The following is a 17,549-nucleotide window of genomic DNA, read 5'->3' as shown; positions in this document are numbered from 1 at the left end:
GGTGCCACAGGTGAAGTTGAAGCAATAAGTAAAGTTTATTTGAGCCTGGGTACAGGTGGGCCAAGGGCGATAAGACTTTTGGCTCCAGGGAGGTGGGGGGATAGGGGTGTCTGGACAGGCAAGAGGTATGCCAGGGAGGAGTGAGAAGTTTTTAGTCTGGGTCTGGGGGAGTTGGGAGTCTTGGTGACATCTGTATCTTGTAGGTGCGGCTGCCTAGCGTGGTTCCTTGTTCATCTCCTTTTGCAAGTTCTGGCTCCCTATTATATCTGTGTCTCTGCAGCTTCAGTCTGAAGCTCTGCTTGGGGAATTTTTTCTTCTCTGTCTGGTCGGGGTCTAACAACCATCTCAGGCTTCAGGTACTCAGAAGCCAGCAGGGGTCCCACTGTGCCTGCAAATGCAGCTTGGCCCTGAGCTCCTCCAGCTCACATTCCCGCAGGTCGTTAGCTGTGCCACCCTGCTCCAGCCAGAAGAAGTGCGGCCGCTCACCCTCAGGTCCTCGTTGTACTTGGCCAGGATAGAGCGAGGTTTTCTGCTGTGCCAGGTCCTCCGCACTCTCAGCTTCTGAGGGCAGGTAGTCAGGCTTCTTCTGCAGCTCCATATTCTTCTCTGCCCGCGCTGTATCCATCAGGTTCACGTTCACAAGCACATCCTCCTCCTCCTCCTGCAGCACACCTTTGTCCTGGGGGTGAGGACCACATTCCCGTGCCCTCGGAAGGACTCAATGGTGTGCTCCACAGTGAGGCTCTGCAGGTCCCAGATACTGTGCAATTGTGCCAGCTCTGTCCAAATCCCTCCTCCATCAGAGTGCTGACGCCAAACTCGGTGCGTCTCCTCCAACAGCTTGGCCCTCTTCTTTGCCAAGTCCCTCTCCTCGAGCAGCTGCTGGCTCCTCTCCATCCAGGCCTCGGTGTCACCCAGCCGGGCATCATCCTCTCCCCGCGTCTTCACCTTCCCCGGCTTCCGGTTCAACACACACTACCCACCTCTGCAGTAGTTCGGGCCACCTCTTTCTCTCCCGGTGATTTTTTGACAACCCCACTATGGCCTCTCTGCCAGGAGACAGCAGCTATGAGCCTGGACAGCCCTAATGGGAACACTTCCGGGTCAAGTGGCAGCAGGGGAGCCTCCTAACATGCAAAATGGGAACACTTCCGGGTCACAGGCCCGCCAAAACCTGAGCACTTTCCAGCCTCTTGAGAGGCAGCTGTCCCATGTGGTTAGTGGTGAAGGCAGCAGGGGACACAGAAGCATCTCCTGAAGTCTGCACCAGGCTCCAGGTCCTTCCCTCCCTCACCTAACACAGGAAGGCCTGCAAATGCCCAGAGGCTACATGGCAGTGGATTTTTCTTCTCTGACTGATAAAGACTTCTTTTAAATGAGTTGTTTTCTTCAAAACAGATGAAGTGCTTAGATTTTTAGCAGAAATGTTCACCCCACTCCTCCCTCACATCACACTCACTCCCTGACCTCAGGGTGCAAAGTCTATGCTAGGTAGCTGCAGTTGCTGGAGGACCTCGAGACTGGCCTCACAAACCTCCGTGGCCCAGGTACCTGAGGTCACAGGTGACCCCAGGGAAAGGACCTACCTACCAGGTTATCCAGTCAGGAAGGCTGGGCCTCTGTCTTCTATCCCTGTGACAGGAACAGACTTGCCTCCTCAAACTCAGCCTGCAGGGTGTCCTCATTCACCGGGTGGGGCCTTCCTTCCTTTCTGTCCTGTCCTGTCTGCTCTTCTTCCAGCTTCTCTCATGCTCTCCTTTCCCATCCCCCCAGTTTGTCTGTCTGTCTTCCTTTCTGCCTTAGTCTTATTGGTGGAGCTATGATTCACAGGTTACTCCTCTCGGTCTCTCTCTTCAGGCACCCCTGCTTCTGAGCCCCGTGGCCAGTGTAATATCAGGGAAGGAGGGGTGAGCACGCCAGGACAGGCCACTGCCTGGCCTCCACTCTGCTGGAACCCACCGTTCTCGGGGATCGTAAACCCAGCATCAGTAAAGAATTAAAGAAACCAAGTTTAAACTAAGAGAAGATGACTTATTTGAAAATGGAGAAAAATGGAGAAGACAGATGTTAGATTGCTACTCTGGAAGAGCAGGGAGCATTCGAAAGTAAAATACTCAAGAATTTTTATATGTGGGTCTTTTTATTGAGTTCTTTGTCCATGTAGACTCCTGGAATCTGATTGGCTCCATTACTATCTTTGGTCCTACCCTTGAGTTTCTCCTGGTCCCTTGACATTTCCTGTTGTTTGGTGGAGGCTAGGATTATGGCTGAGGAGTTAGGGATGAGTAGTTTAGGTATAAGTATTAAATAAAAGGGTTTATGTTGCTCACAGTGCTGGCGGTCTCACTGCTAGTTTTTTTGGCCTTTGTCTTTCTGATTGCTGGAGTCTAGCTGCCTTGTCTATTTGGGTGAGCCTAGTCTGCAGGGGCAGAGGCTGCCTCTAGCTGCCCTTTGTAAATCTCTCCATTAACTTCTAACGAAGCTCAATAAGGCCATCATCCTATCTTCTCCCTACCTACAGCCCCCTGTCCCTACACTAGCTCCCCACTGTCAAATCAAGCCAGTCACATTCCCTTCCTGACCAATACCAGAGCCTAAGCTGAGTCAAGCTAAGGCCTCTTGAATGTTTCTCACCAATCAGATAATGCAGAGTATTTACATCAGTTGTTTTAACAGTTTTATTAGGGTATAACTACTGTACATACAATAAAGTTCCATTATTTCAAATAAACAATTCAGCTGGGCGTGGTGGCGCACAGCTGTAATCCCAGCACTCTGGAGGCTGAGGCAGGAGGATCGTTGCAAGTTCAAAACCAGCCTGGGCTACAGAATGAGCTCAAGGCCAGCCTGAACTGCATAGTGAGACCCTGTCTCAAAAAAAAAAAAAAAAAAAAAATCAAATAAACAATTCAATGACTTTGTGCAAATGTATTCAGCATGTACTCACTACCAAAATCAAAACAGCATTTGCATCTCCTTAGAAAGTTTTCCTGCCTCTTTTGGCTCTTGGCAATACTTAATCTGTTTTCTGTCACCATAGCTCTGGGTTTTTATTCTTTCTTATTTTCTAGAATTTCATATGAATGGCATCACATAGCTTGTGGACTTTTGTGTTTGGCGTATTTTACTTAGGATGATGATGTTTCACCCGTGTTGCATATGTTGGTGAGGACACTGTGGTTAAACCACAATCTGTTTGATTCAGTGTAGACTGGCCTTTGGGTTGTTTCCACTGGGAGGCTAAAATGAATAGGCACTCTCAACATTCACATACAAGTGCTTGTGTGGACGTATGTTCTCATTCCTTTTAGGTGCTACTTTGAAGATTGCTGAGTACTGTATATTTAACTTTATGAGTGGTTGATCTGTTTTCCAACATAGTTGGACCAATTTGCATTCCCACCAGAAGTGTATGATAACTCTAGTATCACATTCTCATCAGCACTTGGTATAATTGGTCTTTTTAATTTTAGCCATTTTTGTAGTTATGTAGGCACAGTATTTCCTGTTGTTTAAGTCTGCATACCCCTAATAATTATTGAGATTGGGCATCTTTTCATGTGCTTCATTTAAAATATTTTATTTTGTGGTACTTTTGCCCATTCTTGCTTGGGTTTTCTTCTTATGAATGTATGATAAGAGCTTCCCCAGTCCTTTTTGTCTTCCTCTTTCCTCTTTCCTCCTTTCTTCTTCTCTCTAGACCTGTTATTCTCCTATTCCCTCTGCCCCAGTTTAACGCTGCTATCCTAGGAGTCTTCCTCCATCTCCCCCTTTCTCTCTCCTTCTCTGCCTCTTTCCTCCTCTATCACATTTTCTTTTCCTTTTTTCTCTAGGACACCTCTCATCCAGAGAATCTGACCTCTTTCCCCATTCCATATTATAAATTACTCCATCACAAGCCCATAGATTTCCATCCGGGCCATCACCAGTGTCCAAAATGGGGGAAAACCCTCTCCCCAGATGAAGGCCTAGAGAAATGAAAATATAGAGCCTGGCATAATGGAGAGATGGCTTATCACTCAGTACCTTCCTCCTTCCCAAAGGACTAATGGTGTTTATAGATACAGGAGCTTTTACTGAAACATAACGTTGGAAAGTCAGGAGTGTTAAGTGCAGCTCATCCTGCTGATCAGTGGCTCAACAGCCTTCACAAACCTAAGATTACTTATTTGCATAATAAGCCCCTCCCCACACACATCTCCCAAGTCCAGTGGCACCACCTTGCCTAAAGACAGCAGTGTGACAGTGTTTGACTTCACAGTGCAGAACACACTACTTGCAGTGTTAGAGTACCCCAGATGAAAGGCTGTGGAATGCTTTCTTTTTTAAAGAGGTTTGTTGAGCTATAACTCACTTTACAGTTCATCTTTTCAAAGTGTACAATTCAGTGGTTTTTTTGTATACTCACAGGTACTGTATGCATGATTATTGCCATAACTTTAGAACATTTTACCACTTCAAAAAGAAACCCAGTACTCTTAGCTATCACTAAACTCTTTAGCTATCACTCCTATCATCCCCTATCCCGTCAACTCCTAGAGAACATAAATCTACTCTCCATCTCTATAGATTTGTCTACTCTGGATATTTCATATCAATGGAATCATATAATATGTGACCTTTTGAATCTGGCTTCGTTCATTAAATATAATATTCTCAAGGTTCATCTGTGTTCTCCTGTGTATCACTAATTCACTTTTTATGGCTAACTAATATTCCACTGAGTGGGGATATGCTATTTTGTTTATCCACATTTGAGTTGTTTCCACCTTTTGGTTATTTATTATGATTCATGCTTCTATAAACATTAGTATACAAGTTTTTGTGTAGTTATATGTTTTTAATCTCTCTTGAGCATATAGTAGGTATTTCTCCTGGGTATACCTACTACAAGGAGACTTACTAGGTCATCTGACAATCTTATATTTAATCATTTGAGGAACTCAACTGGTTTCCAAAAGGGTTGAACCATTTTACATTTCTACCATCAATGTATGAGGGTCTCAACTTTTCTTTTTGCCAACATTCATTATTATCTGAAGGGAATGAGTTTGTTTTGTTTCTGTTTTTTGAGATAGGGTCTCATTATATAGTTCAGGGTGGCCTTGAACTCACTACGAATCCCAGGCTGGCTTTGAACTTGTGGCAATTTCCTGCCTCAGCCTCCCAAGTGCTGGGATTACAAATGTGTGCCACCACACCCAGTAGGAATGGTTTTTTAATTCTATAATTAGATTCAAAAGTTCACACATCCATGCAAATACATTTGTATAATCATAGATACAAATACACACAGAAAACTATATAGTGGTGCCTACCTGCACACTTCCCTAGAGTTCATACATATAACATACTCATAGAATAGTATAGATACTTGTATAGATATTTGTTTTATAGTATAGATACTTTTAGTTCGGTGACTTTTCTTCCCCTCCGTGTCTCAGTGTGTCATCCAAAAATGCAGATTAAGAAGCTACTTTTAATAAGGATTAAGTTCACTGACACTTATGAAGCACTTAAAACTGCCTGGCAAATGCTAAGTTCTGAGCCGGTATTAGCCATCGTATTTTCTGAAAGCAGGTTTTCACAGAGGAAGGTGCACCCTGAAAGATGGGTAGGGTGGGGCAGGAGATAGAGTGAGCGGCCGGGCAGCACCCCCTTGGCTGTGAAATGGACAGCTCTCCATCCACTCCTGTACCCTAGCAGTCTTCCCTGGTCACTCCAGCAAGCCATAAACTCATCTTTTCCACCCTACTCTACCCAAAGCCATAAACGACAGAGAAGATGTAAGGAGGTTGGGGCTAGGCTGACTCTTGGTTTTCAGTTGGGTCAAGCCTTTCTGTGGCAGACTTGTCCACTGTAGGCCTGGCTTGTGGCATTTATTGGCTCTGCTTGGCTGTCTTCTGTCTGTATAGGTCAGCATTTACCATCCTGCACCTGCCTCTTCAGGACATTCCATGGCTGTGTTCAATCTGCCCAGCTCCCAGCAACACCTGTCAGCTAACATGTGAGTAAAAAGCTCAGCCCTCCCCGTGAGGCCCCAGGCCAGATGGGTCATCTTCGCCAGCTTTTGGCCATCAAACATTCCCAGGTACAAACCAAATCATCCCATCCTGAGAGATCTCCACTTCCCTTAACACTACCACAGGAAGTAATGGTGAAAAACAAAACTTAGAAAATCACAACATCTTGGCTCATTATTTTACAAGAGCAGAAAAAGACTGCAAGATCATATATCACAACATCACTGGAAGATTGGATATTGAGCAATTTCTATTGTCTTTCTTTAGTTTCAAAATGTTGGGTCATAAATAGATGTTGATCTCATAATCAGCAAAAAATACAGTGTGTACAGAAGGAAAAAAGACTTGTAGATGAGAACACACTCCTAACTTCTTTAATAAAACATCCTAGTGTCTCATAGTCTTTAGAATATAGGATTTGCTAATATCTATCCCAAGAGATATTCTGGGGACCCCCTGAATCCACCAAGGCAAACTGGGTTATTTCTTTACTCCCTTCAACCTGGCAGCTGTTCGCACTCCTTCAGCTTTATGTCTCACTGTTACGTGTTGTCTTCGCTCCTTGACTCATACCTGGTTGTCACCTATGTGATTTTTGGGAATACTTTAGAACACAAAGTCTGTTCTAACTTGAGGACATTTTTACCATGTTTGTTATAAATTCCATCCCACCTTGGAGCTAACATTCCTCTGTGTGCCAAAAACCAAAAATCAACCCTTCCTTCCTACTTCCAAGTGTATACTTCTCTGCCTTTGTCAGCTGGCTCCTTGCCCCTTCCAAAAAGTCAAACATGTCCCTACTCTCACTTGTGGGAATGGGTCGGAGAGACATGTGTGCTGACCTCTCATTTCCCTGAGCTTTGCTGACTGTGAGAGTCTTCTTAGGGAACACACTACAGCAGTGAAAAAGTATGTTCAGTGAACCACTGCTTGTAGGTTTGAGACCCTCTCTGACACTAACTCCTAGCCACCAAGCTTTTCTCCATCTGAGGCCAGTTTTCCCATTGTTAAAGTGCCAATACTGACCTAAGTTAGTGATGAGCACCTGTGTGGTGCTATGTGGAGGGGGCTAGAGATGGAGAAGGTGGGGACCTGCCCCCCTCCACTGCCACTTGAACTGGGGTATTCCACACCTTCATGTTGAGGTTTCAAATTTTTAAAGGATTTTCTTGCTAGGCACTGGGTTGAGGGCTCTGGGGTACATCTGTCCCTGTGCCACCAGTAGGCTCTGTGCCCTCCACTAGGCATGCTTACCTTCTTCCCTCACATTCCCTTGTCTCCCAGGTGTGTAGCCCTGCACTCCTACTCAGCCCATGGACCCAATGAGCTGGACCTGCAGAAGGGAGAAGGTGTCAGGGTCCTGGGGAAGTACCAGGATGGCTGGCTGCGGGGCATCTCCTTGGTCACTGGGCGAGTCGGCATCTTCCCAAACAACTACGTCATCCCCATATTCAGGTGCGTCCCCTCCAACCTCAGTCTTCAGGACATTGGGTCCTCCTAGACCAGGGACCTCCTGTGGGTTGAACTCATGAAGACCGTAGCTTTGCCCTACTATCCTAACTCTTTAAGAAATACACAACAAAAATAATTATATTTTTATAGCTCTTCATAATTTACAAGCAATTCTGCCTCTTTTAGCCTATTGGCCATGCCTAATAATCTTGTATATATTATTTTACAGATGAGGAAACTGATGTGCAGGGTTAGACAACTTGATTAAGAACTAGATTTCAGGTTTTCTTCTGCAGAAGTCCCAGAAGTTCCACACTCACATCCTACACCTCAATACTCCATCTAGTGGAACAACTGGAAAGTGAATCAGATGACCTCCCCAGAGCTCCTCGGGAGAGTTCTTGGGATGCTACACCATTTGGCGTAATTTCCATGAACTCAGACCACCATGAACTTCATGAACCACTAAATGTTCATCCACATCCCAGAACAATTGCCAGTTACCCTGCAGTCCTTTTGCCTACCAGTTTTCCCCATCATTTTTCATTCTGCAACACACCTACAGGGACCCACAGTGTATCCTGCCACCTCACACCATGACCCCAAATGCACACAGACCCCAAAGCTACCCATGACTCCTCCTACATCCATCCCCCTCAACCCAAGCAAAGCCATCACTATGCACCAAATGCTGTCTTTATGACATACCAGGGGGTCACAACACCAAGGACAGTGACAGGCCCACTGTACCCCAGAGAGGTCAGACCAAGAGTCATCTGTCCACTTTAGGGGACCTTCATTGAGGCCGGACACTGTGCCTGGAGGAGGGCCACAAAGATGGTGAGGAAACAGCAAACTGTGGCACTGCAGAAATTGATAAAGAAAGGCTTGGTTCACCTGTAAAAGACAAGGGACAGAGGGCTTTTAGAAACTGTGTAAACCTGAAGGTAGATTTGTTTCAGAAGAAGGCAGTAGGGGGCTGGGGATTTAGCTCAGTGGCACAGCGCCTGCCTGGCAAGCGCAAGGTCATGAGTTTGATTCCCAGTACCAAAGGGAAAAAAAAAAAAACAGAAGAAGGCAGTAGAATAGACTGGGGGGTACAAGTTAGGTTTTAGTTCAATAAAAACTGTATTTTCTAGCCCATGGAATTTTCCAACCCAAGTGGATAGTGAGGGGCTGGGGAGTTAGCTCAGTGGCAAAGCACCTGCCTGGCAAGTGCAAGGTCGTGAGTTCGGTTCCCGGTACCAGAGAAAAACCAAAAAAAACAAAAAAACAAAAAAACACCAAATGGATAGTGAGGTAGAGAGCCTCCTCTTAGGAAAAGCGCATATAAAGTCTAGCTCCCCATAAATCCAGGGTTGTAGAAAAAGATTTCTTCACATGGCAGAAAGTTGAGATAGAAGATAATAGTTATGGAAGGTTCTTAGATCTTTTTTAAAGTTGAAAATTATCCAAAGGTAAACTAAGAGTATCTATAACTGGTATTTTATTTCACTCCTTCAACAAATATTGAATGCTGTCAGGTGTGATGTTTTCATCACACTGGAGAAATGCTAGTGAAGAAAATTTGCAAAATTCTTGTGCACAAGAGCTTACAGTGTAGTGTGAGAAAGAGATGATAAACAAGATCTATAAGTATGTTAATGGTAAAGACTGAAAAGGAAAATCAAGAAAGGGTGACAGAGTTTATGTGTCAGAGGGTTTTACAGTTTTAGATAAGCTGGCTAGGGATGGACTTACTGAAAGAAGAAGGAATGAAGGAAGGAGATGACCCAGATGGATCTCTGAGGGAAATACATTCTAAACCAAAGAACAGCAAGTAAAAGGCCCCGACATCAGCGTGTGCCTGACATGAAATCCAACAGGATTAGAGCAAGTGAAGGGCAGATTAGTAGGAGATGTAGTCAAAATGGTAAAGGGGGCAGCTCATCTAGAATTTCCTAGGTTATAATGAAAGATTTTATTTTAACCTCATTGCAGCGTTTTGAGCAAAACAGTGACATGATCTAACTAATGTTTAACGAGAATCCCTCTAGGTGCTCTTGAGAATACACTATAGAGAGAAATGGCTGGAATCCTGAGGACAGGTGATGTACTAGTCCTGAGCAGAGATGATGTTTGAATTGAACAAGGGTGTTGTGATAACACCATAGAGCTCATTAGAAGTGGTCAGATTTTGGAATATTCTGAACTTAGAGACAATGAGAATCTCTCAAAGATAAAATATCAGGTTATTAAGGATTAGAGGGTTCAGTGTGAATTCAAGTTTTTGCCTCTATTAAGTGTAACATCAAGTTGCCTTTTAGTGAGATGGTGCTGATGAAAATCATAAGAGATTGTGAGGTATGGGGCAAGAAAAAGCCTACTTCCTGGAGATTAAATCTGAGATGCCTATTCTTAGTCTAAATAAAGGTGTTGGTAAGCAATTGAGTATACCCACTTAGCTTTTAAGAGAGAGCTCCAAGCTTGAGATAGTATTTCAAACCTAAGATTTAATGAGATCGTCATGGAAGGATCCGTTGTATCAAGAGACCAACAGGGAGCCAATACCTATAAAGTCTTCCAGGACTGAGAAAGAGACAGAGCTAGAGGGTGAATGATGGCTGTAAGAAGATGGGGTGGTGGATGGTAGGATCTGATAATATGAGTCAAAGCTGAGAAGTACTGAAGAGCACAGGGAACAATTCAGAAGTGAAAATGAGGACCAAGGACTTGTCTATCCTAATTTAGGAACATGCTAGCTGATAGGAACAGTCCAGGATTCATGCCTAATACTGGAGCATTTGCTTATACCAGTTTTTAGCCCAAAATCTTGCTTATGCCATCAAAAAAACTTTAGAATAAGAGTGATCACATATCTAAACTATCACACTTTTAAGCAGGTATAAGCTGAACCTCTTCTAGGAAATCAGGATGTGTGGTCACCCCGTCTAGAAAGCATGTCTGCCTCCATATCAGCATATTTCTGGGCTCTAACTTGCACTTTTCTCCTGACCTTTTCTCCTGGGTGGATGTATTGTGCTTGAGGACAGGTCATAAGCATCTATATTCATCCTCTCTGAGATGGCTGCATGTCAGACAGCGATGGAGATTCAGCACTTTGGGGTGGCCATTGAGTCCATACTTTCCTCCCAGCTCACAGAAATGAGAACATTTGCATATCTGGGAGTGCTGCTAGTGTTCAGGCATGATTTTCCTTATGATGAAAGAGCATTCCCAAGAAGAACATGTTCCTGAGGGTTATTAGGTGACAAAGTTAATGCTTTCTCTGCATTGGTATGTTTCCCTTGATGGGCTTTCTGATACAAGAAAGTTCCCATCCCAGCTAACCTTGGACATGAATGATACATGCCCTATTTGTCTATCTGGGTTCCACTAAGCCTTAACCATTGGTTCTTAACCATTCTTTCCACTGTGGGAAGTTTTATTCTCTCCACTTCTCAGGGATGAAAAATGCTGTCCTTTGTCAGCTGAGTTTCCACTATTACCAACTTATGTGTGAGAACTTAGTGGGCTGGGCTACCTACCCAAGCCTCCTTTCTGCTCTGTGATTCTGTGTGGCTTTTTGTCTCCCTTGTCTTTGTTTTGTTTTGTTCTCCTTTGTCTTTGTTTTGTTTGTGATGGTTCTGCACTGCTTCCCAGCCCCTTTGTGTGTAGTACAGACTTTTATGAAATAAAGTCAGACATTTGGGGTGGCTCCCAAGAATTGGGATCTCTACCCTTACTAGTATCCTCCCTGAATGAACTGAGCCAGCCTGAGTTTGGAGCTTAACTACAATCAGAGTTGACCAGAATGCCAGGGTTTATATTTAAGATTCAGCAAGTGAGTCTTTTAACTAGTAAGACTCAAAAAGTCTCACAATGCTGTGCCTTGTGTTCTCCAGCACTCTTAGTTAAATATGGACACCAACCTGTCTACCTCTTCCTGACAACTAAATCTCTGCTGTCAAATCCTAGAGATATCTGTGGGCTCAGGTTGTACCAAACAGCTGTCATATTTTTCTCTGTCCAGCATCCAAACCCTTTTAGTAGCACCAATATCCTTTGAGTCTCCTCTTCCACGTGGTCCTGGGGAGAGGCAGATCTTTCCCCCCTTTTCAAACACCAAAGAAACCAAACCCTTTCCCCTTCCTCCTGCACCCATCATGTAGCTAAGGATGAGGCCAGGCCAAGCTTATATTCCCTCTTAGAACTCTGAAACATGCAAGGGAGGAAAGGATGCAGGCAAAGCTGACAACCACTCATGATGAAAGCACCAGGAAGAACGCCTGACTCCACACTTCTCGCTGCAGATTTCTTTGCCGAACCCTCTGAAGCCTCCTTGGATTCTATTTCCAAGTCCTTTCCTCCCCCTCCCATCCTCCCAACACATTCCCTTCTGACCAGTTAGCCAGGGTATTTCTCTTTCTTGCAAACTTCACAGACACACAGGTGCATACCTGGTACCCTACGGGTAGAGAAAAATGATGGATGGACCATTACTCCTTGGCCTTTAGCACTTTACACAGACTATATATAGATGGTCATCATCTGACCTTTCTCCTCACCAGGAGGCTGCTGCCAGTGGAGGACCCAGCAGAGCTTCTGTTCATAATGCCCCCTTTGAATTTTGGGTAAGGTCTTATAGGTAATATCCTATAAGACATAGAAAAAGACACAGGGGCCTGCTTAATGGAGCAAATCAGAAGCAACATCCACTGCTCCCATTTACATCCAGACTGTCTTTCAGTCTCCTCTGGAAAATAAGGATCATAATGTCTTCGTGGGGATTAATTAATACATGTTAACACAGCACTTTGATGTTGGTAGAAAGTGTTGGGTAAGTGCTAAGCATTTTGCCAAAAAACACAGAGGGACTCAGTGTTGGATAGGAGATGGGATTTAGGAGTTTCTGGAATCTGGCCCAATGCTGGGCTCAGGAAAATGAAGTCATACCTCAGTCTTTAAACAGCCATTCAAAGAAGGGACTGATAGAATAAGGCCAGCTTGGGCCTAATTAGCGGTATTCTGTCCTTGCTGCTGCTGCTGCTGCTACTGCTGCTGCTGCTGCTGCTGCTGCTGCTGCTGGTGGAAACAATTTTGGAAGCCATCTTTCCTCCGGCTAATTCATCTTGTAGCTTCCAACTCCTTAAGGCCTCTGTTCAAGAGACGGGCAGATCATCTGCACTCTGCCATGGAAGCCAGTGTTTGGGATTCCTTGCTACTGTCCAGGCCTCATCTCCAGACTATAGACTAATGGAAAGCCCCAGCCTCTTCAGAGACCCTAATCACCATGGAGTCCAGAGGCAGACTGACAGCTGCAAAAAGAAGCCTCTTGTCACAAGCGTGAGTGCTTGAGAGCATTTGGCTACATACTTTCCGAGCAGCGCTGGCCACAATGACGTGACGCCTTCACTATCTTCCTACGACAATGGTTCATTATTAAACTACACTGTCTTTCTTTAATAAAAAAGAGAGAAAAGAGGAAAGAGTAGGAAAACCTGGAGGCATTGACAAGAAGGAAATCATGAGGGCATCTCTGTGCTAGGGTCTTGGTTGAGTTTGTCATTCCCGGGGAATTAGCGGAGGTTATTGGATCAGCAGAGTTCTAGGGTGATTGTAGGAGAGGTGATGTTGGGGTTCAGTTGGTAAAATGGAAAGAAAAGCATGTAAAATATCAACCATTCCCCAGGGAGTTCAGGGAGTTGCAGGCTGAAAACAATGAACAAGGGATTGATGTTTTATAAAACTTCAATAATGTTCTTGAAAATTGCAGCCCATGACTGAAAAATTAAGATTTTCTGAAGGCATGTGCAGGGGCTGCGAGCTGCTTTAATGCATTGATTTCAGGTGGGATAAAAGGGTTTTCCTGCTACCCAATAGTGCTCTAACCAACCAGGAGGTGGTGTAGCTATCTCAGTGGTAAGGGACGAGGAGCTGGATTCAAATCCCTAATCTAGCAGGTGCTTGAGTAAGTAAGTGCAAAACTCTGTTTTTTAATGTATGAAGTAGTGGTGCTAAAGGTACTGCCTCAGAAGGCTGTTGTAAAGAACTCATGCATTGATGTAGGCAAAGGCCCGACATACAGTAAGGACTCCACACATGTAAGAAGCCACAGTGAATGGCATCATGGCAGCCGTTCAACAGACATTAATCAATAATATACGCTGTACACAGAGGATGTAAAACAGCGATATAAAATCTGCCTTCAGAGAGTTTAGAATCTAGTGGGACTGCCCTGAATGAACAAGAGATTGCCATTGCAAAATGAAATGAATAAATGCAAGATCTTACACTCTGAGCTCGAGGGCTGAAGGGATGCGCAGTGAGGACTGATCAGAGCTGCAGTGAAAGACAAAATTCAAATCTTCCAGTCCCACCAGGGCCTCCATATGAGCCCCTTTCCCTGCCCTCAGAACTCCCATATGGCTATCAAGAGCTAGGGAGGTGCGTCCCTCTTAGTTAGGCCTGTGGTTTACAAAGTGGTATGTGGCAGGGAAAGGGTGAGGAGCTGCCACATTTTGCTATATGGTTAAGAGTTGATAGTAGTTTGTTTTTTTTTTAAATATGACTCTTGACTGAATATTTTTCTTTTCTGTTTCTTCTCTTTAAAAAAAAATGTTCAACAACCAGAAAGACCTCTAGTTTTCCAGATTCCCAGAGCCCTGGTCTCTACACTACATGGACATTATCCACCTCTTCTGTGTCGTCCCAAGGCAGCATTTCTGAAGGTGATCCCCGGCAAAGCCGAACTTTCAAGTCTGTCTTTGTGCCCACGGCCGCAGTCAACCCTGTGAAGAGCGCAGCTGGCTCAGGAGCTTCCAGACAAGGGTCCTTTCAGAAAGGGCAGAGCAGCATGAGGAAGAGTAAGTGCTGGCAGAGAGGTGGGTGCTTAGAGCTAAGTAACGGGGCCCAGCCACACCCCCCGGCTACACCGGGTACTTTTGACAAAAGCAGAATCTTGGCTTTAGGATAACCCTTTGCAAAGGGTGCTTTGTAATTCCCAAAGAATTAAATACTGTACTGGAGCCAAATTTACTGAAGGTCTCTGCCCCGGATTGCTTCCTGCATGCATGGTGAACAGCAAGGATGAGTGCAATCATGTGTGCCCACGCGAAATTAGAACACAGCGGGGATAGACGCTGGTCTTAGGAAGGCAGACTTGACCAAAGCCTTTTGCTGGGTCAGTGCTTCTCAAACTATACTCCAGGGAAGTCCCAGGTGAGTGGGCAAGAGCTGGAGGCAGAAAATGAGAACCAAGGAAGCAGTACTTGGAGCCCCTGATTCCCACTATTTTTTATGTAATGCATTCATAAGGTTTTTTTTAAGGTTATAGCATAAAAAGTGTACAAAAGCTAGTCTCCCTCATAACCTTAGCCCTCAGCTAGACGTTTTCAATCGATAGGAAGATAGATAGATGATACAGATAGATGATACATAGATAGATAGGTAGGCCTGTTTAATTATGCTCACCCCATTGTCTTGCTTTTATTTCTCCCTACATAACATCTACATTGCATCTACCTGTCATTTTCGGAACTGTTTTCAACACTTAACATATTGAATTTCTACATAAAATTTTACTTTCGAGGATTCTAAAAGGTGTTTGAAACTCTGTTCTACAAAACTCCAAGGTTTTCTTCCTCTATAACCACCCAAGTGGAGTAAATATGACTTGTTCTATTCTCCCTGTATTAAACAGGGCTCTGCAATCTGTCTTGCACTCTTAATGAATGATTAAACATGAAAATGATACACAGCTAATTAGAGCAGAGGAGTAACATGCAGGACAATACTCCATGCATGAAAATTCCTCAAGAAAAAGAATATCTCCAGAGTACTGTCCCAGTGTTTCCATCTGACAGCCTGTCCGGCCACCGGTCTCACTAAATTCTGGCCACTTAACCTCTGCTTCATGGTACCTTCTGCCACTCAGCACACACACACAAAACAAGTACAATGGCACCTCAGTTCAGGAACTTGATTCTGTCCACAATACTAGCCACAAGCCGCGTTGGGCAAGAATGAACTCAAATTCAGTGGTGAGGTTCAATGTGGACTTTATGGGGAAATTTGATTCTATTCTCATCCAGCTCAGTTTGTGACCAGAATCGGGGAGAGAATTGAGTTCGTGAACCAAGGTGGCCCTGTATGCCCAACAGCCCTGAGCCAGCTACTAAGCCCTTTCTCTTTTGTAGAATGGAAATAAAAGTAATGCTTACCTCCTCACCATTGCTATAGGGACCTAATAAAATAATCTATGAGGCTGATGGTATGGTGCCTGATATATAACAAGCTCTTAAGACACAGTAGGGCTTTTAAAAATATTATTTTGTGAGTAAACAAACTTTATCCTTGCTACTACAACTAAACAGGTTGTCTTTGGTCTGTTCCAAATTCATTTAGGGCTGAAGCATTCACACTCAGTCTAGGCCATTTAGGAGTGCTGAGAACTGCAGCCCTTTGTCAGTGATCCACATTTTCTTTTATAAACTCCTTCTCTACCTCCACATAAATCTTGACTGACTTAGAGCTTCGACTGCTTGCACTAGATGCACATGTAATAAGAAAGCGTTAAGTCTCTCGACTATAAGAAACCAACGAGACAGACAGCATGAGCCAATGTTTGACTCACTAAGGGAGCCCCCAGGAGATGTCTTCCCAGTGCTGCTTTGACTTCCTGGGTCCTGCAGGCTTTCTCTTTCTCCCTTTTCCCAAGGTGAAACTGGTCAAGCTATCAATCTCCCCAGAGCAAGGAGAAATGACAGGAGAATTGACTGCGTGCACCTCACAGGGCTGTCCGTGAAAGAATAAATGTCTAAATGGAAAGGTCAGGCTTGTGTAAATGGTGAGGGGCCTGCTTGGTGCCGCTGAGAATGCCCACTGTGGTTAGTGAGTGTCTCGCTTTTCATGTTCCCATCCTGCCTGACAAAGTCACAGTGTGGATTGCAGCCTTGGATCAGGCCTTCTATGCCAGACATAAATAATTTTGAGTCACACATGTGTCTGTGGGGTGTCAGAAGTCACCAAGACCTTTGGCTGGGACATAACTTAGGACTCTTTGAATACTGAGAGACTCTTTTGAGAAATGATCCACAGTGTTTCTCAGGGGTGTGTGCCCCATTTCCTCCCAGAATGCGGTGAACCTCTGATTCCCAGGTCATCCATAGGACATATGCCCTATGGATGAGGCATCTCCTATCTTTAAAGAATTTCAGGAGAGGAATGGTTTCCTTTTACTGAAGGAGGACTGTCCCCATTTTGTTTTAAAGAATGAGTTCAGCAAAGGGCAAAACCAGACTCTTGGGCTTTGTATTTTTGAAGTATACTGCCCATTACCCAAAAATAAAAGACAGCTAAAAAACAGGGCATCCGTTATGTGCCAGGCACTATCCGACTAATATTTTGTACACATAACAAGCTGTAACCCTCACCTGCCCCATGATGTCCTGCTACTGCCTCCAGCTTACAGATGAGAGAACCAAGGTGTAGCACAGTGCTGTAACTTCCTTGTCTTGGATTGCCCGGGACAAAGTCTGATTCGAGATTCTGCGCCATGAGACTCTGTGGAGCTCATCTACACAGAGCCCTAACTCCAGAATACTGTTTCCAAATTTGCCTGTTTGGTGTCCTGTTTGTCTAGCATACATACTGTCCCTGCCACACACCCTTCCCCCAGCAGGCACCCCTCCGAATAGAGCACCCCCACCTCATGCCTAAGGCTCTGTTAGAACTTTCTTCAGCAAGTAGCAGGTGAGAATCCTCCTCCCCACCTCTCTCTTTCCCTCTTTTCCTCCCTCTTGTCTTTCTCAGCTATCCATCTCTTATGTTTCTTAATGTCTGTTGTCCATTTGCAGTGGTCTACCTGCCATTATGTCTGCTTCTCACTGTGAAGCTGCCTTTGTGTCTCTCTTCTTCACTCTTTGTCTTAAAGGCCTGAAAAAAGAGAGTAGGGGTGTGTGTGTGTGTAAGACGGTGAGACAGAAAGAGAGAGGGAAGCCAGATAGAAGCAATATACCTCCGACGCACACGCACACCATTCAGTGAGCCAGTTATTTGCTGTCTGCATCAGCAAACAGCACTAAAAAAAGAATA

General features: G+C 44.6%; 1 protein-coding gene across 3 annotated transcripts in view; it reads left to right on the top strand.

Annotated features, from left to right (window-relative positions):
• Nucleotides 1–17,549, top strand: part of Sh3rf2 (SH3 domain containing ring finger 2) — a 123,987-nt gene that overhangs the window by 86,687 nt on the left and 19,751 nt on the right. The window contains exons 6-8 of one of the 3 annotated variants that reach the window (XM_005380683.2): nucleotides 5,916–6,007; nucleotides 7,308–7,478; nucleotides 14,088–14,338. In XM_005380683.2, the coding sequence (XP_005380740.1) occupies nucleotides 5,916–6,007; nucleotides 7,308–7,478; nucleotides 14,088–14,338 (514 nt within the window). The remainder of the gene's footprint in view (nucleotides 1–5,915; nucleotides 6,008–7,307; nucleotides 7,479–14,087; nucleotides 14,339–17,549) is intronic. The other 2 variants (XM_005380684.2, XM_005380685.2) reach the window with 2 other exon arrangements.

Source organism: Chinchilla lanigera, unplaced genomic scaffold (genome assembly GCF_000276665.1).
Source record: "Chinchilla lanigera isolate Chin_1 unplaced genomic scaffold, ChiLan1.0 scaffold00014, whole genome shotgun sequence".
NCBI lineage: Eukaryota > Metazoa > Chordata > Mammalia > Rodentia > Chinchillidae > Chinchilla > Chinchilla lanigera.
The sequence above is the reverse complement of the archived record's forward strand: the minus strand, read 5'-3'. Positions and strand labels throughout refer to the sequence as shown.